The sequence below is a fragment of the Convolutriloba macropyga genome, chromosome 5 (genome assembly GCF_964194025.1).
Source record: "Convolutriloba macropyga chromosome 5, txConMacr16.3, whole genome shotgun sequence".
Taxonomy (NCBI): domain Eukaryota; kingdom Metazoa; phylum Xenacoelomorpha; order Acoela; family Convolutidae; genus Convolutriloba; species Convolutriloba macropyga.
Genome location: NC_134472.1, coordinates 29,477,269 through 29,499,640, shown reverse-complemented (window position 1 = coordinate 29,499,640; position 22,372 = coordinate 29,477,269). Strand labels below are relative to the sequence as shown.

The 22,372-nt window shown below is 34.8% G+C and overlaps 1 protein-coding gene across 3 annotated transcripts in view; it reads left to right on the top strand.

The window, feature by feature from the left end:
- Positions 1-14,013, top strand: part of LOC142339931 (protein phosphatase 3 catalytic subunit alpha-like) — a 26,210-nt gene extending 12,197 nt beyond the window's left edge. Inside the window, exons 5-9 of one of the 3 annotated variants that reach the window (XM_075390294.1) lie at positions 2,073-2,230; positions 2,932-3,057; positions 3,493-3,616; positions 3,985-4,137; positions 13,522-14,013. In XM_075390294.1, the coding sequence (XP_075246409.1) occupies positions 2,073-2,230; positions 2,932-3,057; positions 3,493-3,616; positions 3,985-4,137; positions 13,522-13,706 (746 nt within the window). In that variant the 3' untranslated portion in view covers positions 13,707-14,013. Of the gene's footprint in view, positions 1-2,072; positions 2,231-2,931; positions 3,058-3,492; positions 3,617-3,984; positions 4,143-13,521 lie in introns of all 3 variants that reach the window. The other 2 variants (XM_075390296.1, XM_075390295.1) reach the window with 2 other exon arrangements.
- The last annotated feature ends 8,359 nt before the right edge of the window (positions 14,014-22,372 follow it).

Genomic DNA, 22,372 nt, shown 5'->3' with positions numbered 1-22,372 from the left:
CCTTGATACTTAAAACTGACTGGGCTCTGCTTTTTTGCCTTCAGAGTATAATTTGTTTCGAGTAAAAGGAATAAAGGCTCCCACATTTTGCAATTGGATGTTTTGTACAAAACATTCCATTTCTACCCTTTTTTCTCCTCTTTAATTTCTCAAGTCGTTTTTTCGGGTTGCATTTTTTTGCTATCTGTGCCAACAATTTATACCAATTTTTTTTGTGATTGTCTGTCATTCGGCTTACTTAGCCGAAAAGTCAACCTGGAAGTTAACTGCTTCAAAGTAGTGCTGTAAACCTTAAAAAATTTCACACATTTTTTCGTCTTGAAAACACCAATCAAATGTGGATTTATATGTAAAACTTTAAAAAACGTACGAATTCAAAAAATTTGATTAGAACTTACTTTCATAGACTAAAAAGATCTCGATTTTGATGTACAAGAAAAAAATGATTTGTTTTGGATCCAAAAATTTAGTTTTGCTGGCCAAAAAAGGAAAGAACAATTTGTTCACAAGAAAGCATCATTTCATCAGAAAGACCACACAGGGGTGAGATCATCTAAAAATATTCAAAGCACTTGAAAACTGCAGACAGAATGGATCTCAGATGTCGTTGCCAGCTATATTCTTTCCGATGAAAAACAATGGTTTTATTTCAACAAAGTTATACAATTATTAGATATATAAGAAGATAATCAACTCTTTTAAAACATTTTACAAATCAAACTAGACTTGGATATTTTTCAAGGTCTTTTTAGTGGCCGCATTTATTCCAATGTTTTTTTTATATAAAAAGACGTTTTCAAGCCATCGGATAACAACTTTGAGACATCAGCGCTCTAACAATAATTTTGATGTTTTTGCCAAAAAAGTTAAGAATAAACAACCAAATGCCTGTTAGCTTGATGAGCCACGCTATATCTTTTTGTTATTAAAACAAGATTCCTGATGCTATTTTAATTAGTTGACAAGTTCCTTTTAAGCAAGTGTATTTACTCACACTTGTCACTGTTTTTTGCAAGGCGGTTCGACAGCATGTCAAATTTGCAGAAACAAACGAAAACCTAATTGGCAAATGTTTGTAGTAATTAGCAAAATAACTCAGCCAATCGGAAGAGTTTTTGACGAAAAATAGGGTTCTAAGGTTCTACTTCTTTTCATCCCTATTCATTTAATCCCGATTTATTCACCCCTCTACCATTTCACCCCTCTATCATTTCACCCCTCTATCATTTCATCCCTCTATCATTTCATCCCGACAATTAGCAGCCGACATTAAAGGCATGTTTTGTCAAAATTAGGTGGATAAATTAATTTCACGTTTGGTTGTGATAGTTTCATATCAAGTCCCACGGGCCACTGAGGCATGGCCACGGCCCGCGAGGCATGGTCAAATGATTATATTGCTAATTTAATAATCCTTATTTTATAGAAAGATTAAAATCGGGGTGAAACTAAAGAGGGGTTAAAAGATAGAGGGGTTAAATGATACAGGGGTGAATAAATCGGGGTTAAATGATAGGGGGTTAAATGAATAGAGGTGAAAAAGCGGGACACCGTGTTCAAAGATTGATATTCTAAAACAGCCAAGTAGCTATCTATCTTTTCTATATACTTGATTTAATAGTAGCTCGATTCATAACATTTGTACAACTAGAAGACTTATTTCAATCGAAAAGAAGACGATTGAAAAAAATTAAAAAACTTCCGGTCAAATTTTAAGCAAATTTCGATAATTTATTAAAAATCATATTGCCATTCCTAGAAAAAAAGAATCTAAGTGTTTTGATCGGGGTTTTCTCCGATCGATTTAAATCATTTCCATTTCTCTCAATCAATTCTATTCTCACCCCTGCCTTGAGCTGAGTACTCTGGGTGGTAACTCCGGGCTGCAAAAAGTTGAGAGCCCGGTGTTAAACTAGGCTTTAATTTATCTGTTCTTGTTCCGGTATTGGGTAACGCGTCTCAAATGGATTTTTTGTCAAAATATTGGAGGAAATCAAATTAGAGCGGGCATGCAATATACGAAGCAAGTCCGGAAAAAAAGAAAGGAAATTTAATTTTATGTATGATTTAAGGTCACGAGGCTCAGAATGCAGGGTACCGTATGTACAAGCAGAACAGGCTGTCCAAGTTCCCTTCTCTCATCACAGTCTTCTCTGCTCCCAACTACTGCGACTACTATGGAAACAAGGCAGCCATTCTCTGCTACCAAGGAGGAGAACTCAATGTCAAGGTACGCATCATGAAATCTCAAAGATACACAGGTGGTTGACCTTTTCAGACATGTCCTAATTTGAGATCATCAAGTGTACCAGATTTATCAGACTGCACCTCTGACATTGTACTACTGTGTGACCATTTTTCCAGACTTTTACCTATTTATGGGGCCAGCATCAACGTTTATCAAGTCCTTCCTTCAGACCTTCCAGACTTTGAATTAGGGTCCAAGTATTCTCCGGACCATTGTCCAAACTATTTTATAAACCAATGTGTCTTTTCCTAAAATCTATTTTTTTTTGGGTCGCATTGCAACCCTCGTGTTCAAGCCAACATGGTCTGCTTGATAATAAATCACAGTCTGGAAAACCTCAGCATGGGTATGAACGCGTTTAATTCAATAGAAAATGCGGCGCTAGAGGGATTCTTATTAATAACAGCTGCTTCAAAACTTTGCTATTTTCTTGTAATGCTTTTCCAAAATAAACAGTGACGTAAATCTATTATTTTTTAACAAACCTTAAATGGACATTTTGTACGCAGCTAGCCTTTTTCAAATACTTAGTGCATGCTAAAAACTATTTTGGTAAACATTGATTTAACATATGCTCAAATTTCTTAAAAAAACAGATTTTTGTAACTTGCATTTTATGATAACACCGAGATAGAATTAATTGTCCTTAGTTTTCTGCAGAGCAATTTTGTTTAACATGATAGACATTTGTGGCTGACTCACATCCCTACTGGTTGCCCAGCTTCCAGAATGGACTAGTGTGGTCTCTACCCTTTGCAGCTCAACTCATCACGCACCTTCTACTCGCACTCTGCCACGTGTGCACTGAAGTCAGTATTATCACAGGCATGCTAGATTATTCAAGGAGTATTTTTTGGGAAAAATATTCAATTGTACAGAAATAAAAAGTTAACTCTAACTCACCCCGCTTTAACTCCAGGTGTTACGTCGAACATTGTCCCCTGCGAAAATTACCAATATTTGAGAGTTTGTTTTAAAAAATCTTCTATTTGTTTTAAAGAAAAAGTTAACTCTACGCCATCCGTTAAATCCATCTGTTACCAAAAATATCCCCCCCCCCCCTCCAATGAAAATAATAAAATTACCACTATTTGAGAGTTTGTTTTAAAACATCCTCGATTACCTACCACTGTAATGTTGCACTTTCGTTGAGTTATAAATCGACTAAGGTAGATGTCTTTTTTGACATGTTCCATAATCTCAAAATCTATGGTCTTTTTTGAAATAAATTTCTCGAATTTGAGGAAGAGCTGTCGCGTGCTAGTCAGATGGATGATGCTCTTTTGAATAAAGTGAAGGCAGTGAGCAAGATGGCTGACTACTACGACAACGTAGCAGAGGACAATGACCTCGCTGTCAAAATGAAAGGTATTGCTCTCACTCCAAACAACTCTGCAGATTCCTTAAAAACTTTAATCTCGCCAGACAACTTTTCATGTTTCAAGGGTTTCAAAATAAGCATTTATCTTTCAAGATAACCCTTTGTTGCTAGAATTTTGCATGACCTTGCAAGATCTTCCAAACATCCGCTCTCGACTAGGGCTCATATTTCTCATATTTGTGTAGCTGAAAAAAGATATCTTTCCCCATAATACCCCCCCCCCCCCTACTGTGATCATTTAAGAATGCAACGGGCAGCTAGGTTAAGATTTTTTACTATAAAATGGAATGCTTTTAATGGACAACGACATAGCACGCTCCTTTTGTTTGTAATCTATAAAGTTTTGTTCACAAAGGTCTCAGTGACAATGAGCAGCTGAGAAAGGATATTCTGACAGGGGAAGAGAAGAGCAAGGAAGCCAAGAGATTGGAGGCAGGGAGAAGACTGAGCTTCAGGGAGGCTAAAATGCTAGACTCAGAGAATGAACAAATGCCAACTAGTGATACAGGCTAGGTCATACAATAACGCTTTTTCCGATAAAAACGTAGCTGGGTGAACCCAAAACGGGCATCTGAAGGGTTTATCCGCAGTAAAATTCATTTACTTCTGAATACTTTAGTCCTAAAAACGCATCCAAAATCGGATCTATTCTGTTTTGGCCCCACAGCTTAGTGGGCTTATATTTTTTTACGCCCCCCAGGCGCACGTGCTATTTTTTTACATAACGTGCCATATAACATATAATTTGTAACTGTGGTGCGGAAAAAACACTGGGGGGGGGGGGAGGCGAAACAGAATAGATCCTAAAAATCAAGTCTTTCTGCTAAAGCTATTAGCATCTCTGATACAAAAAAAACAGAACGAACGGATAACCATTTTTAACATAAAATTATGGAAAAGTCGGATATATTCTGTTTCGGCCCCTCCCAGCTTAGCGGGAATATAGGTTTTATGACCCCCAGGGGCACGTGCATTATTTTTACATAATAACGTGCTATATAACAACACATAATTTGTAACTCGGGGTCATAAAAACACTGGGGGGACAAAACAGAATAGATCCGAAAAGTCTTAAGATTTGACCTATGACCTAGAAAAATATGAGATTCAAAATTGTTTCTTCAAAAACTCTTCACCTCACAAACGTTGCTGATGAATTTTTCAACAAAGAGCGTACAATTCACATAGAAACGTGCAACGGATAACAAAAACGCACATTTGATTTTAAAAAAAAACGCATTAGATGAACGCAACAATTTTGGAAAAAGTTTTTAATGTATTTTCACTTTGTAAGTCAATTTTTCAACACTTTGAATATTTTCTGCTAAAAAGATATTGCTAACAATCCTTACGTCCAATGCAGATGCGCCAAAAATACACTCAACAGGTTGAAAAAAATGCTGGCACTTCATTATTAGGGAAATTTCTCTTTTATAATTTAAGTATGGCTCTGCTTTAAAAAAAAATCTGAAAAGATATTTTTTTATTTGACAATAAATAAAGTAAATTTGGAGTTTGAAACCATCAAACATTTTTTCAAAATTATTTTATTGCAGCACTCTTTATTATTTTGAGACAAAATTCTATCTACCTTTATTTTCAATTGATCTCTAGGGTGGATGTTGCAGTGTTAAAGTTTTCTCAGAAAGCAGATGATCAAATTATTGACACATCTTGTTCTTAAAAATAAATCTTATTTTGCCTTACCTTTCGAACTTTTGCCTTACGTTTATTGAAATTTTTGCGTCTGTTTGGTCAAATCACATGATTACCTACATTGTTAAGTGTTATTAATTGCTTCCAAACCAATTTTGTAGAAAATATGTTGATCTTGTTGTCTTTTTATGTGATTCTTTTTTTTGATCGATTTATCGTCTGACCTCTATGAATTTTTGTCACCAAAAACTGGATAAACAGGTGGAACCCGGAGGGCATTAAGTGCCGAAGCAGCTACTCGCCAGTCGTTTGAGAGCATTTGGCCCAAAATTAGTCGGCTCTGTTTCCTTGCAATGTACAATAGAAAAAAATACGAACGTGAAAAGGTCGATACGCATGTTTATATCTAAGTTTTTTCCCTAACTGCTCCAAAACTAAAAAATGTTAGTGCTTTGATAGCTAAAATGTCTTTTTCTATCAATTATCTGAACTTCCTAAATTTTAATTGAGAAAATAGAAGTTACTAAAGGAAAGTTCCAGATTTTACAGAACGCACTTCGTTAGAACGAGTATTTTGCAAGACAAAAAAATCTAAATTATTTTGAATCTCTATTATGGGATTTTCAAAATGCTAAAGGGTTGTTGACCTTCGAGACTTTAAGAACTGTTCTCCCTGTTTAAGTATAGTAGACTCTGAAACGTACAGATGAGTTGAATTATTGGCGCTTTTGTTAACTGTTCTCGAACGAAGTATGAAGCAGTTGTTGTGAAATTGATTTTTTTTTCATGCATAAATTTTTTTCTGACTCAACTTTTCAAGCAGTAGAACTCAATTGCAGGCAGTTAACTATTAAAAGTGAAATGATAAGTGAAAACTTGGGATCTTTTCAGTTTAAGTTTTTAGTGTATATAGTGATACATAATAACTTACCATGAGGCCATTTGAGGCCCTCCTTAGTGGACGTATTTGCCCTTTTCCCCGACTGAACACTCTTGATCAGATTTGCTTTCCCACTATTGGTCGAGAGCAATTCTTCCGGCGTTATTTGGATATTTTTTAAAATTGATTTTTGCTGGTCCCCTTTTTGACTATATCTGAAATGTGATACATACGTTGGGAGTACTTCAGTTTTGATAGAAAGCTGAGATTTATGATAGAAAGCTGAGATTTCTGATAGAAAGCTTAGTTTTGATAGAAAGCTGAGAAAGCTGAGATTTAGAAAGCAGAGCCTAACAAAAACGTACATTAGTCTTATGACAGCCAAACACTATGATACCAAAAAGCTACGTGCACCTAAAGATTTTTTGAAAGCAATACAAACATCAAATAATAAGACATTTTGAGTTCAAATTTGTTCTCTAATAATGCGTCATCACACCTTTAGCTTTTTAAACGTCTAGTAGACAGTATGTATAGTTTTCATAAAGGTTTCTCACGACGTCTGCGTCAATTTCATTTCATATTTCATACAATTTTTCTTCTAATTTTCCCCAAAAAGTTTCGTTTTCGCAACCGTTGATTCAAAATTGCCCATAAATTGCCCAAAAATTCAGATCTCAAAATTGCCTTCAAATTGCCCAAAAATTCAGATCTGGACTGTATGCTGGCCATTTTAATACCCTTCACTCGTTTTCTCCGAAAAAATTGCCTCTAATCTTCTATTTATGTACAGGAGCATTATCTTGTTGAATAATAATGTCAAGGAAATGCATTTTTTGTTTGAAAATTTTCAAAATTTTCAAAATAACCGACAGCGTTTAGCTTGTTTGGACACTTAACAAGCAATTTTTGTCCATCTGATCATATTGCATCCCAAAACATAAGTGATCGGTTGTCCGAACTCATATTTTTTGTGTTTTTTGAAGAAATCTTGTTCCATTTCTTCGAAAATCTCTAACAATTCCAGATGCGCATCCTTGTTTCATCAGTAATAAAAACTTTCTGCAAGCAAGAGAATGGCATCGTGAGCATATTGATACACCATTTTGAACGAAATCACTTGCTTTTTTCTTCAAACTTACTTTTTTCCAGCATTTTGTTTTAAAAAAATGCCATATTTTTTGAGAAGTTGTCTAACGTTACCTCTGGAAATCATAGTAAGAAAAAGCGCTATGAGCCACTCTAATGCGCCCTAGAGAGTTTTTGGGATCTTTCAGAACAGCGATAACCAACTTTTTTTCTGATTTTTTTTTGACAATTTTGGGCATCTTCCGATAGATTTTTGGGCATCGAAACTGTTATTTTTCAAGTAACGTTTTTATGCACACTGTACACTGGATCTTGATTTCAAGTTAAGTTGCTTTTACATTTTAGACCATGAAATCTCGTAGCGTAACAACTTGGCAAACGGTGAAAGAACAAAACCGTTTAACCCTCTTTTCTGTCTAAGCGGAGAAAATGAAAATGAATTTTCTTTTAAAACTTCTAAATTTCACATCTTTTTCACAGCTTACCGCAAATCTTGCTTTCACAGCTTACCGCAAATCATGCTTATGAAGCACGAATCATGCTTTTAAAGCAGAAATCATGCTGTACGTAGCTTTTTGGTACCATAGTGGACGAAACGCGTTTTAGTACACCAATGATTTAGATCTTTGCAAGATAAAATATTGGTTATCCACGAGATGGCTGTACAAAGTAAACTCTTGCCTTAAAAAATCAGATGAGATACAATCTCTTCGATTTCAGAGTATTTTTTTACGATCTGTACCAAAAAAGTAAAAAGCCGACACTGTTGAAATAATGCAAGTTTTTGACAGTATCAAATAGGTACAAATAGGACTTTATCAAAAAATGTGAATGCACAATGTCTTTTTCTTAATACAGTGACTTCTTCAAATTAATATTTTTTTCTGTGCCCCAAAAAATTTTCATCTTATTCAGTACTTTTTTTATTTTTTCTGTGTCTTCTAAGATCGCATTGAGTGTAAAATAAACTATGACGGCCAGCCAGCTTTAAACAAAGCTATGGGCTCTGTTTTATTGAATTTAGAGAAGGAGGCGCGATAACGTGAGTCTGCTCATAATGTTCCGAGTTCGTTTATCCGCAAATTTGTTTGAAGTTCACTACGAAAAGTGAAATGATAGGTACCAAAATTTGTGTGATCTCTTTTCTTTAACTTTTTTAGTGTTTATAGTGATACATAACAACCTAACATGAGGTCATTTGAGGCGCTCCTTAGTTAAGATATTTGCCCTTTTCCCCGACTCAACACTCTTGATCAGATTTGCTTTCCCACTATTGGTCGAGAGCAATTGTTCCGGCGTTATTTGGATATGTTTTAAAACTGATTTTTGCTTGTCCGCTTTTTGACTATATCTGAAATGAGATACATACGTTGGGAGTACTTCAGTTTTAATGGAAAGCTGAAATTTTCAAATGCTTGCATCAATGTTGTCGTTTTCTAAATATATATATTAAAATAAATTCTAATTTCTATATAAAAATTCTGAGGGAAACAAACTAGTTCGTTTTTCACTAGACAAAACATGAAACCAGTCCTTGACGAGACACTGTAACAAATAGACAAACAGAACAAAAACTTTAAGTTAAAATATGTATCTTGAAAACAAATATTTTCAAGTTTTGAAGAACATTAGATATCAATTGAAATCTTTAAAAAGGTTTTAGTTCATTCATACCTCAATACGAATACTTTGAGACTATTAATTGTCCACAAAATGTTTTAAATCATCAAAAACAAACTTCGAAACAAATTCAAAGAAACAATTTCTTAAATTTTGCAAGTAATTGGTGTCTAAGGTGTCAAACCATAATCTAAGCCGCGAAAATTAACATACAATCAACTGGGCGTTAAAACAATTACAATGAGATATGAGAACTCTGAAAAATGGAACATATTTTAAATAAAAAAAACAAAAAGAAAAACTAAAAAATAATTATTTTTCAAAAAAAAAACTAATTTCAAAGACATAAAAAATATAGCTGGCAACTGAAATAAATGTTTATGTTCTTTTCATTTTCAAAAAAATCATGAGATCTTTCAATAATCAGCGTATCTCATACGTCTACAAAAAAGCAATAAAAAGACTGAAATTAAAATTTAAAAAGATATTTAGCAAAAGCTGACTTGGAAGCCGTTAAGACAATAAGTGGTGCACTAAAAACCTTAGATATTTTCAATTGTGCCTTTGTTCAACACCAATCAGCTGAAATGCGACCAGTAGCTAAAGAGACTTTGTAAACAGTAGACGAAAAACAACAGAAGAGTGCGAATTTTTTTTAAAAAAAAGTCTAAACTTCTGTTTAAAAAATTTTTTGATTTCTAAATCTCAAAAAGTAATAGCTTCCAAATTAAATTGGTAAGCAGATTCCTTTGTTCTGTTTTTTCATCTGTAGAAAACAGTTATGACCTGCCATTATGCCATTATCCAGATACTATCATACGACTAGAAAAAGATTGAAAAAAAAATACAAAAAAAAATGAAAATCATATTAATGTTGTGCAAAAAATTGGTTTTGAAGCAGTTAAAGCAAAAAATAAGGAAATGAAATCATTCGGTATGTTCAACTGTGCTTTTTGTGAACACCACAAAATTGATATCCGACCTGTTATCATCCAGGAGGCTATCCAGCAAGTAATTCAACAGTACTTATTTGATATGCTAGGTAAATATGTAGGCAAAAAGACTAGATAACATGTAGACAAAAGTACAGCAATAGGCAAATCTAAAAAGAATCCGATTATTTTTTTAAAAAGGTGATTTGAAAGCCATTAAAAGCTTAAGCTATCAATTGGTATTTGTCAAAGTTTCCGCCAATCTTCCATAGGAAGCCCTAAGACCTGCAATTATCCAGATTTTATTATTCGACTGCAACAAGAACAGCAAACAAGAAAAAAAAACTATACTATCTATACGCGATAAACCAGTATTGAGGCCGTTAAACAATTAGCGATGGACTAAAACATTGCTGGTTTTCTTTTGAAATTTTCCTCAACACGAAATTTTTGATATACAACCTGTATCTATTGAGAGTAGGTAACAAGCAGAGAAAAACAATATCAAACTGCAAATTTAAAAACTACTCTACATTTTTGGAACCTTTTAATTTCAAATTTATGAAAAACTTTGGCAATCAACTGACAACAGTACATAAACTCATTATTTCATCCATAGAAAACCGCTAAGACCTATAATTAACCAGAAAATATGAAATTTATACAGAGGAGCGACAAACAACCAAAAATTTTCCGTTGAATTCGGCTAGAACACGTTGTCGAAGCAGTTGAAACCGCTATCTTTTCACTGAAACACCAATGTGTTCAATTGTGCCTTCCTTTAAGAAATCAAAAATGTGGCATCTGACCAGCGAATAAACCTGACAAGATAAGAGAAGGCTAGAAAAGATTCTCAGTAATGAAGAAAAGCCCAAAAATAAAAAAAATTGGAAATTTCGTAGTGTCGAAACATAAAAAAACCCTTACTTAAAACGTAAACTATAAACTAGCAATAAATACAAAAATTGTAATTCATCAAAAACACTATGTGACCTGTCTATGCTGTGTTCAAGCTACAAGCTGGTCCAAAAGAGAAAAAAAGCCGCAAAACTCGAGAATCCTTTGCTTAATTTTTAAAAATGTAAATCTAAAAGACAAAACAATCTTAAATTTTTTACTACATATCTTAACAGGTTTTCTTGAAACTCTTTCGAAAGACAATTGGAATTTTTATTAGCAAACTTTGATTTGAATGTATTTTGTAATTAACGTATAAGAAAGCAAGAAAAGCAAAAACGATAAGACCATAACCAGTTTGCTGTTGCCGTTCTTTCTTGAAAAACATGCAATTGTTCCGAAATTATTTTGGATGTGAATAATTTTGACAAAATTAACAATATATCAAAAACAAAAAGCTGCACTTTGCATATTTTTTTTGTTTAAATTAGCCAAAATCCGGCCAGCTTTCAATACCAGTGCACTCGCAAAAGATTCCAAAAGTAAAACAAACAATCTTTGGCGTTAACGAAGGTTTTTTTTCAGCAGTTTTTAGGAGTGTCAATCCGGTAAATATAAAATAAAGAGGACAAAAACAAAAGAAGCTTTTTTGATTAAAAAAGTGTCATTTTTGATGAAAAGAGGCTTACTCTTGAAAAATTCATGAAAAAGTTTTGCTTAAAAAAATTGAAAAAACATTTCAACAGCACTATTTTTTACCAACTATGACATATTCAGCAAAATTGGTTAAAACAAGTGCGTAAAATTACCGAAAATGTGAATAATAAGAACAAAAAATCAGAAAATTATTCACAAAAATTTAAACCTTGATAACTCTGTCGATAAAACGAAATTCAAAAAATCTTTTATATACACTATGGTACCAGAAAGCTACGTACACCTAACGATTTTTTAAAAAGGATTACAAACATCAAATAACATACCATTTTGAGTTCAAATTTGTTCTCTAATATCAAGTCATTAAAATTTCAGCATTTTAGGCGTTTAGCAGATGGTTTTTATAGTTTTCATACAGGTTTCTCTCGACGGGTGTGTCAATTTCGTTCCAAATTTCAGAAACGTTTTTCCTGTAATTTTTCCCAAAGCTGTCTGTTTCCGTAACCGTTGCTTCAAAATTGCCCATAAATTTTCAATAGGATTCAGATCTGGACTGTATGCTTGCCATTTCAGTACCTTCCACTCATTTTTTTGGAAAAATTTGCCAATAATCTTCGATTTATTCACAGGAGCATTATCTTGTTGAAAAATAATGTCCATTAAACAAATTTTTTTTCGTAGTTTTTTGAAATTTCCGTATAACCGAGAGTGTTTAAATTCTTTGTACATTTTCGGTCCATCTTATTGTATTGCACCCCAACACATAGCTGATCGTGTGTCCGTATTCAATTTTTTCTGCTTGTTTTGAAATCTTGCTCCATTTCTTTGAAAAACTCTAACAATTTCGTCGTTGGAGATGCGCACCCTTGTTTCGTTGGTAAAAACAACATTCTGCCTGAAAAAAAAGCACATTGATACACCATTTTGAATGAAAACACTTGCTTTTCTTCTTCTAACTGATTGTTTTGCAGTATTTTTTGAGAAAACACTATATTTTTCGAGAATATGTCTCACTTTATCTCTGGAAATTGTATCATATTAAAAAAAGCGTTTTGAGTCACTCTAATGAGTCGCTATCCAGTGAGGTTTTGGGATCTTTCAAAACATCGGTAACTAACTTTTTTCTGATTTTATCTGACAGTTTTGGGTGTTTCGGGCCTCGAAACTGTTGTTTTTCAAGTAACGTTTGTATCCATACTCTGTGTGCACTGGATCTTGATTTCAGAGTTGCTTTTGTATTTTCGTGCATGAAATCCGACATCTCGTAGAGTAACAACTTGCCAAACGATGAAAGAACAAAGCAGTTTAAACATTGTATTGCACCCCAACACATAGCTGATCGTGTGTCCGTATTCATTTTTTTTTGCTTGTTTTGAAATCTTGCTCCATTTCTTTGAAAAACTCTAACAATTTCGTCGTTGGAGATGCGCACCCTTGTTTCGTTGGTAAAAACAACATTCTGCCTGAAAGAAAAAAGCACATTGATACACCATTTTGAATGAAAACACTTGCTTTTCTTCTTCTAACTGATTGTTTTGCAGTATTTTTTGAGAAAACACTATATTTTTCGAGAATATGTCTCACTTTATCTCTGGAAATTGTATCATATTAAAAAAAGCGTTTTGAGTCACTCTAATGAGTCGCTATCCAGTGAGGTTTTGGGATCTTTCAAAACATCGGTAACTAACTTTTTTCTGATTTTATCTGACAGTTTTGGGTGTTTCGGGCCTCGAAACTGTTATTTTTCAAATAACGTTTGTATCCATACTCTGTGTGCACTGGATCTTGATTTCAGAGTTGCTTTTGTATTTTCGTGCATGAAATCCGACATCTCGTAGAGTAACAACTTGCCAAACGATGAAAGAACAAAGCAGTTTAAACATCTTTTCTGTTGAAAATGAGAATGAAATTTCTCTTAAAACTTCTGATTTTCACACCTTTTTCAAGCCTGTTTTGCGCAAATCATGCTTATGGAGCATGAATCATGCTTTAAAAGCAGAAATCATGCTCTACGTAGCTTTTTGGTACCATAGTGCATATATTGTACGCTGGACGGGCTATTTAATGCCACTCACAACCCTCTACTAGGAATATATCAATCAGCCAAAATTGACTCAACAAAGAAAACCCGCTTGCGTATATATGGCAGAAATAATTTTAGGATCTGTGGACAGTTCTGTTGCATCTTCCGTTGGTGTTGTGAAGTCACACAAGCCCAAATCAGTCACCATTCGCAACAAAAACAACAGCGTTAAGCAGCGAAGTAGCCCTATGAAGAAAAAACAGTCGTCCAAAACAGCCAACAAAAGCGGTCAAAAACAGCCAAAAGTATCACCCAAAAAATGATATAATGTCTGAGTAGATCGTGCAAGTTCTCTTTAAGACCAGACTTTATTCTAGTCATTTCACCCATGCGTCATGAGTCGCTATATGATTATGATGGCTACAAAAACTGCTTTTGATATGTTGAGAGAATCCGTTGAAACGACTACTGAAATAACTGAAATATCCTATCACCTCTGCTTGATTTACAATTTCGATTTTAAAAGTATCAATTGGATAATTTAGAAAATGGAAATTAAAACTGATTCTGTAGTTTTAGCAAAAATGTGTCATTAAATCATGGAGTTAGTTAATTAAATCTTCGAACTGCTTTTCCGAATTTTTCTTTTCAGGACATCAAATAATTGCGGGATGTTGTCCCTCGATAAAGTGAAATGCGTTCTTTTCAAATTTAATGCGAATATCGTAGTCTTTTTATGAAAAAAAAAGAAAATTTGATTATTCAGTGCAGATTTTTAAATGCTCTCACATAGTGTTTGTCGGAATTGTATTAGTCCTGCTGATTTTTTACAGCTTTGTCATTTCATTGGGAAGTCTCATTAAAGAGGTGATTTTAATCAAGGTGGAGTATAAGGGGACTAAAAAAGCGAGTAGATTTGAAATTTGATGCATAATTTTTAAATTGTCTAAAAACTGGCGTGGGAAATTGGTGTTTGAACAAAATTTCGGTTTTTGAAATCAATTTTTGCACGTGCGGCCAATTTCAATTCTATTTCTGCTGTTTTTCTCCTGAAATTCTTCAGAATTGTTTCCAAAAAGCCGTACATGAGTTCTGAAATGCATTGTCAGACTTTTTGATTTTATCAAAAGGACGTTATTGATTGCTCTCAAACGAAGTGTTTAGCAGTTATGTTAGTCCTGTGGTCTTAGTAGGCGGATTTTTGCTCGACCGATATTTATTCGGATCTTTCTGAGTTTTCGTGGTCAAAATATGGAAAAGTAGGTGAAACACGGAGGACATTAAGTAGTTGAACAGTTCTCCTAGAGCCCTACGCCTTAAAAGTAGCTAAGTATGCAAATCTCCGAAACTGTTTTGAGGAGACCTTTTTATGTTGTATTGGCGGGTTCGCAACCTTAAAAGTTGTACGACACCTCATTCAACCACCTTCTCGTTCACGTCCCCATAAAAAATACCCCAGTCCACCACCAAGCGAGTTGGAACCCCCTCTCGTCCAGCTCTCCTAATTCTATTCCCCATCGCTTGACTCTCCCCCTCCACAATTCCCCTAGGCATCAAGTTAACCAAACATTTTACGAGACAGAACATTATTGAATGAAGGGTAGTGCTTAAAAGTTGACCTCTCCACTTCAACATCTCCGCCTCACCCCTCATTCCACCCGTAATACAACACGCTAGACCCCACGCTCCTCGCCCAACCGCACGCCCAACCCCCCCCCCCTTCTCCGCAAAACTAAACTAAAGCGAGCCCCCTTAATCTGCAGCTAACTTTCATGTTCGGAGAAATTAATTAATGTCGAAAATGACTTGGTTTTTTTTCAGAAAACATATAATCGGTAATGAACAAAAAACAATTGGACAATAAAAGGGCAATTTGAAAGCATCCTTGTTGCCTCTTCTAGCATACAACACCCTTCCGAAATAAATTTTGCTGATGGTTATTGACAGGTACTTGCTAATTTTTAAGTAATAAGAGAACCTGTTTATTTTTGATTCAGTAGAATTACTTAGCACGAAAATGTTACTCTTTATCCAACAAAAAACTCACCTGCGAGATGAAATTTTGACGAAACAACGAAATATCGTTTTCAATGCATATGTATTTCTCACTCAAAAACAACGCAAAGGGGGAAATAAGTGAAACATTCTATGGATGCCCACGCAAACTCGCAGTAAGCTGGTGTTCTTGGAACCCCCGGGGAGTCAATCCTTCGCGATGTATTCATAGCCAACATGCAGGATATAGAAAAGCAAGACAATTACGTAAAGAGACTGTCACACATAATAATTCTCCAGAATTGGTCATCAAATTAAAAAGGGGCATGAGTTGCTCAGGACTGGACCCTTCGTTGACTTTTATTCACAGTAATAGGAATCCCCTTTAAACAACTATCGAACACCTCATCAAAAAAACTTAAGAAAACAACTCATTGCCTAAATTGTGAAAAACTTTTGTGTCCAACTCAGTGCCAAATTTTTCCTGCACGGGAAGGACGTGTGAACAATTGTGGCATAAAAAACGATTATGCTATCGGATGTCAAAAACCTAAATGTAACGGAAAACCTAACTTCAGCTAATGACCACGTCATAAAAATTGATCACTGGCTACAGCAACATAAAATTCATGCTGCAAATGGCTATTCGAGTTAATAACATTCAAGAGCATTTCGGAGCCATTGAAACCAAAGCATTGGTGGTGTCAGACAGCGTTTGTACTATAATTCCCAAAAGTTTTGCAAATGCGGTGACGAAAACAGCCATTTGGTAAAAGCTCCAACAAAACACGATCTAACGGTCTAAAGACATTTTCTAACAAAAAAATCAGGGTTGCGGATGTAATAACCATGAAATTCATTTATTGAAATGAATGGAAAACCAAAAAGTCAAAGTGAGTTCGTTGGAGATGGACATCAACCAGTAATTGAAAGAGACCTGTTTCAACAATTAGACCCCTCTTTGAATCAGTCAGAACACACACACACACACGCACATATATAAATATATATATATATATATATATATATATATATATATATATATTTATATATATATATATATATATATATATATATATTTATATGTTAATAAAACTCAGTGACCAACAAAGAATCAAATACCTAACCATTTTGCTGACGTCACCTCACGCATTGTTAAATCTCACGATCATACTGTAAAACAAATTCCTCACAAAGATTTAATACCTACTCATAAAAACGCCGTCAAGTCCCGATTAAACTGCAAAACGTACTTAAAATTGAATTTGAAAAACTCATAGACAAAAAAAACGTATTATAAATCAAATATCTGCTCCGATGATATCTTGATTTCTCCTATTGTCAACACTGTAAAAAGTGATAAAACAACTAAACTTGCTCTACCTTCTAAAATATTGAATGCCTCTAATTATATAATTATAACCAAAAAAATCAGATGCGGAACCCTGACAATTTAGTCGACACGATACAAATTCATTTTCCAAATTGTGTCGTTGCAAAAACAGAAAACGAACGGCTTGGCTCTATTTATAGTCAGTCTGCAGTATAGCCACTCAAATCAAAAGTATCAGCAGTCCTAAATCTTTCAGAAACAAAAATCTCAAGCCAATACGATCTTTTTGAGCTTAGTATACTTTTTAAGAGAATTCATTTCAGTTTTCCCAGATTTGGGTTTTCCACTGCACCCACTACTAAAAAGTGTCCTTAATTTGAATGGAATGATAGTTTAGAAGCACATTTCCAACACAATAAAAATCAAGCCGCAAAAGCAAAAAAAGTCTCACACTGTAATACAAACCTGGGAGACTGGATCAAATGTGATTCATCTGGCTCTGGATTGGGAGAAGCCGGATTTTTTAATAGCAATTGAGAAAGATATGTTGTCAACGAACAGGACGTTTTAGGAGTAGTCTGCTCGTTAGAATGTTTCATACTATGTTTTTTTATAGTCATTACTGATCAGTGGGCATTACCGTCAATTATGAAAGAGCATCCATCAAATGAATGCTGTAACAGTATACTGGCACGCTGGTTAGATCGATTATTACCAGATGATTTTGTCATCCATCAAACATTCCGGGTGCCAAAATGAGACACGTTGACTACATTTTTTGCCAACCAAATCAACAAGCAAAAGTCATTGACAACTCTGACGACAATATTTGTGGGCGCAATTATAAGCCGTATTCGGGATGCTATTGCACTTTTTTCAAAATTCGAACTGTCAGACTGCCAAAGAGAAATCATTAAGGCGGTAAATGATGAACATTCTTTTCTTGCACGAAATGTAATCAACTGATATTGATCTTTGACCTTAACTGACGAACAAAACAGATGCTAAATTTTTTGCTCTCAAAACGCAGCACTTATCCACTATAGTTCAATAGAAAACATGAGAAACCCAATTGAACCTCCATCAGTCCCAGCTATAAACCAAGAACGAGTGACATTCCAATCCATTTCCTCAATCGAATCTGAATTCATCTAGAACATCAACAAATGAAAAGCCATCTTCAGGAGTGGTCAAATTTAAAAGAGAGATAGTTTTCTAAAACAATTTGACGCAGGTATTCACAAATTTATTTCTTGCTGTGCGAACGAGGAAAGGCGCTGCACTAAAAGAAGGGCGGGATGATGCCCAAAATGATCACCAACGACGTGAGCCCTCATTTATGTTCATTTTGGCCCGACCATCACATACACTCTGGTTGCATATGTGTAGTTGAGAGGTTTGTCGTACCAAAATCCATCCTAGAGGCGGTACTGGATTCTCTGCGCATGACTCCTAAAGAAATTTTGGGATGATATTTCTCGGACAATGTGGTGTTTAGCGCTATATGCATTGAGCGATTCTCAGCAAGGCCACGACTTGCGGGCCATGCGCATAACACTTTTAATGTAAAATTCATTGTGTTAAGAATCTTACTCCTGTGTCCTGTCAATGTATCGAGGAAACTAAAGAGCGCCATAGACATTAAAAGTGCAATAGACAGGCAGATAATGCATCGGGGTTATCATCAGCCATTTTGTAGACCTATAAATCGATGTCGGCCACAATTACCTCGCCGCAAATCAACCATTACTACATCTTATCAGCAACACCATCCATTCCCTGTACTTTGTCAAGCAAACGTTAAAGACGTACTCCTGAATATTATGGAATTGAACCACAGACATAATTGTTCATTGAGTAAGTGACAATACTGAACCAAAAGGGCAAAGAATAGACAAGCCAGTTATTTGGTCTGCGATACAAGAAGAGAATGCACGTCCTCCCTTAGAAAGAACTGATTTCCATTTGCCCATGGTCAGACCTAGAACAACATAATCACGGCGTACCTAGAAGTATACGCTTGGATCAAGCCAGATGTCTCTCAGAAAATTAATATGAAAATTTAAAAAAACTAACATTAATACAGCATCAGCTAATGATCACTTAGCAATTTGACTCGTTGAAAGATTAATAAAAACAATTCGAGGCAATTAACATGATTAAAAATTTCATGTAAACCCGTCACGTCACAATCATAATAAAAGCATTGAATAACTCCGTAGCATATGAATTGCGTAATTGCAAACAAAAGACTTCAACAGGTATCAGGTTTTAAAGCACGATCTGGCCCACAACCAATAACACCCTTTAGAAAAATAAGCGCAAAACCGAAAAAAAACAATTTGATCTATGAAAGAGTTTTAAATCATTATGTAGACTAGGATACGGCCCAGTGGTTGATTACTTGGACAACAACGTTTTCGTAACTACCTAAGAATAAACATTCTGGTGGAAGATACCATGACTTAAACCAATTTAGACGGAGGGCGACAATAGAACGGGCAGAAAAATAAATCGGTTTTATCATCAGCTGATTCGTAGATATTAAAATCGATGTTGGCCCGTATGCCATCCAGAGCACAGCCACTATCACTTCGCTGCAAATCAACCCATACTACATCCGCATCAGCAACACCATCCATTCATTCGACTTCCTCAAGCAAACAACAAAGACGTACTCCTGCATATTATGGAGTTGAACGACAGAGACATATTTGTTTATTGATTGAGTCAGGTGACAATACTGAACCAAAAGGGCAAAGACTAGACAAGCCAGTTATTTGATCTGCGATACAGGAAAAGAATGCACTTCCTCCTGTAAAAAGAACTGATTTCCATTTGCCCATAGTCAGTCAACCAGATCCTCAAAATAGACCTTTTTAGTCCTCTCCAACAAAATATATAGATTTCTGATGACTATGAACGAGAGCTCATCATTTTTGATGCCGAAAAGCGGATCTAAAACTGTCAAAACTATTTGAACTCATTGAATTTGTTTGCAATTGTAAATTAATTACAATTGTTTCAACTTTTTATTGCAATTTTTTAAAAAGACAATTGTTCGCTTTGTGCATCAAATTTAATTCTAAATTCTTCCAAAATCAAATTTTTGCTCTATCTTAACATGTTGCTATTTTTGATGTCGAATGATGATACAAATCGACTAATTTTTCAATTTTGTTCTAGAACTCCCTTACACACGTTCAGTATCAAAATAGTTAAATTAATCAAGTGAGTAGATTGTGATTTCAAGTTTGTGTAATTTTGCATGAAAAACCTGAGTAATCAGGATTTTCTGATTAAGATATTTAAGAGCCATTTGCGCAGTTGCGATCCTGAAGGATTCAATTAATTTTCTGATTATGTTCCGGAAAAACGATTTCTTGAAACTTAGGAGCTTTATGAGCCTAACAAGCTACTAGACATAACCTTGAAAACGATTTAAAAAAAATTAGCAAACCGAAACTTTAATTCTTTCAAAGTGTGAGCTAAAACGGCAAAAATATGATCTGGAAAGGTATTGAACAGCATCTAACCCAAGAAAGACCTTGGGGCCAAATAAAGATTACTAGCTGGCACCCGATCAAAAATAACTATAGTTCCTTCTGAAATCAACCCGAGTCTACAGTTGAAATTTCAATTGGATATAAGTTTCAAAAATCCCTCTGAAAACTAAGTAAAAAAATCACTTGTGATAAAAGTCAGGGTAACTCGATGGTAACACATCAATTTCATCAATTTAGACGGTTCATTGTAGGGGCGTCAATCTTCTACTATTCCCAATATAGTGTATATAACACGTGAGCGACATGGGAGTACTTTACAATAAAAGACACCGAAACTAAATTTTATCTAACGAAACTGCTGAGAGCGTTAGGTTGCTATCGTACATTTGGCATGAGGTTGACAAACCTCAGTTATATAGTAGAATCAGACTACCTGGGCCTAAGACTGTCATCAACTAACGTACTAACGCTTTTGTATTACTAACATCATCTTTAATTGAGTGAACTGCGCTCGCTTATGCAAAAACAACTGTTTTATGAGCAGACAACTTAAAAAATTGTGATACTTGAGAGTAAATAATTGTATACTAAGCTTCAATGCTGTGAGCTATGAACAACTGTCAGCAGTCGATGAAAACAAAATGCATGAAAACAAACTCATAGCTTGATCAGAGCCAATGTTATGTAAGGCCAGAAAGTTACTTCTAAATGTACAAAAAAAAGAAAAAGAAAAAACCGAATTAATTGAGCAATGAGGCACTCTGGAGACGGTGCAGCCCTGGGCAGTTACATATGCATCCTCGATAGTATAGAAGAACGAAGAGAAATAGAGCCCTTTGAATGTGCGTGGACGCAAAAGCTCACGTCAATGGCAATTTTTGGAAAAATTCCTCATCCAGCAATGAGAGACCATTTTCTTAAAACAATGCGGTTTTTTTAGCTTAGCAAAAAAGTATACTAGACACACCTCATCAGCTTGCACTAGACGATCCGAAAAAATTTGCACAATATGGATCCATGATTGAGTTGTAATAAAATCAAAAAAATGCAAGCAGGATCCGAATACCTGAAGAAAGTTCAACACAATATACTCGAAATTGTTCAGTTTGATGAATGAGGCAACAGTAACAACAGTTGCCTCGCAAAGTTTTGTAGGCGATGTTCTCTCACCAGGAAGATATCCTGAAACACAGGTCTCCAGGGAATGGTCACAATTCCAACAGAGTTATTTAAATATAGAAAAGGAATCAGTGGCAAAGTTCTCTGAGGTAACAAGATCGATTTAATTTCTGTTTGGAGGGAAATTCACTCTACATAATGACCAACAAAATTATCCGCACAAGACAAATAAATTCCCAGAACCGCTTAAGCTAGAATCTTGAGTTTAACAGCAAGGCATCAGCGAGTCCCTTACAGAAGAACCATTAGGTTAGTTAGTGACTGTATTGATAAGCTGAGTTTTTGTAAATCACTTATAGATGGTTGCTCAGTGTTCTATTTCAAAAGTTATATAGTGATATTGAACTACACATGCTTATCATTTTTGCGACCGTCAGCTGGCAAACCAGCTAATCAATCATTTCCATTGATTACCTGTGCAGGAACGCATTTTTCCAACTCTTTTGTGTGTTATCATCTTGTACAAATGAACAGAGAAATTCAGGTTATCTTAATTGACAGTTATCATGCGAGTGGCCATATTTCAATAAATTCACACTTTTCAAACGAGAAAAAAATCTTCAAGTTTGCAATTCGTTATGGATGGAATAGAATGCTTTTGGAAATTTAACTTATACCAAACACAACTTCTTCAGAAGAAAACTAAATTATTATTGTGCAGAGAACTCACTCCACTTTACAACTCTGTTGAGTAGATACAGAGATCTTTAAAAATTAAGAATAAACAAGAACCCAACTTCCATTCATTGATTTATTTGTTTCTGTCATTTTTTGCCCAACTCAATTGATTAGAGATGTCCCAAAATTTGCCTATGGCAAAAAAATGAAACACCATTCAGTTTTTTAAAATGGCCTACGCAAAAATTTCTACTTTGAATATGATTTGTTTGGACATTGATGACTAAATACCATGCTGGTTGTTATTAGTTTTGCTTTTTTCACAATAATGAGTAAATGAATTATTGAATCAAATTAA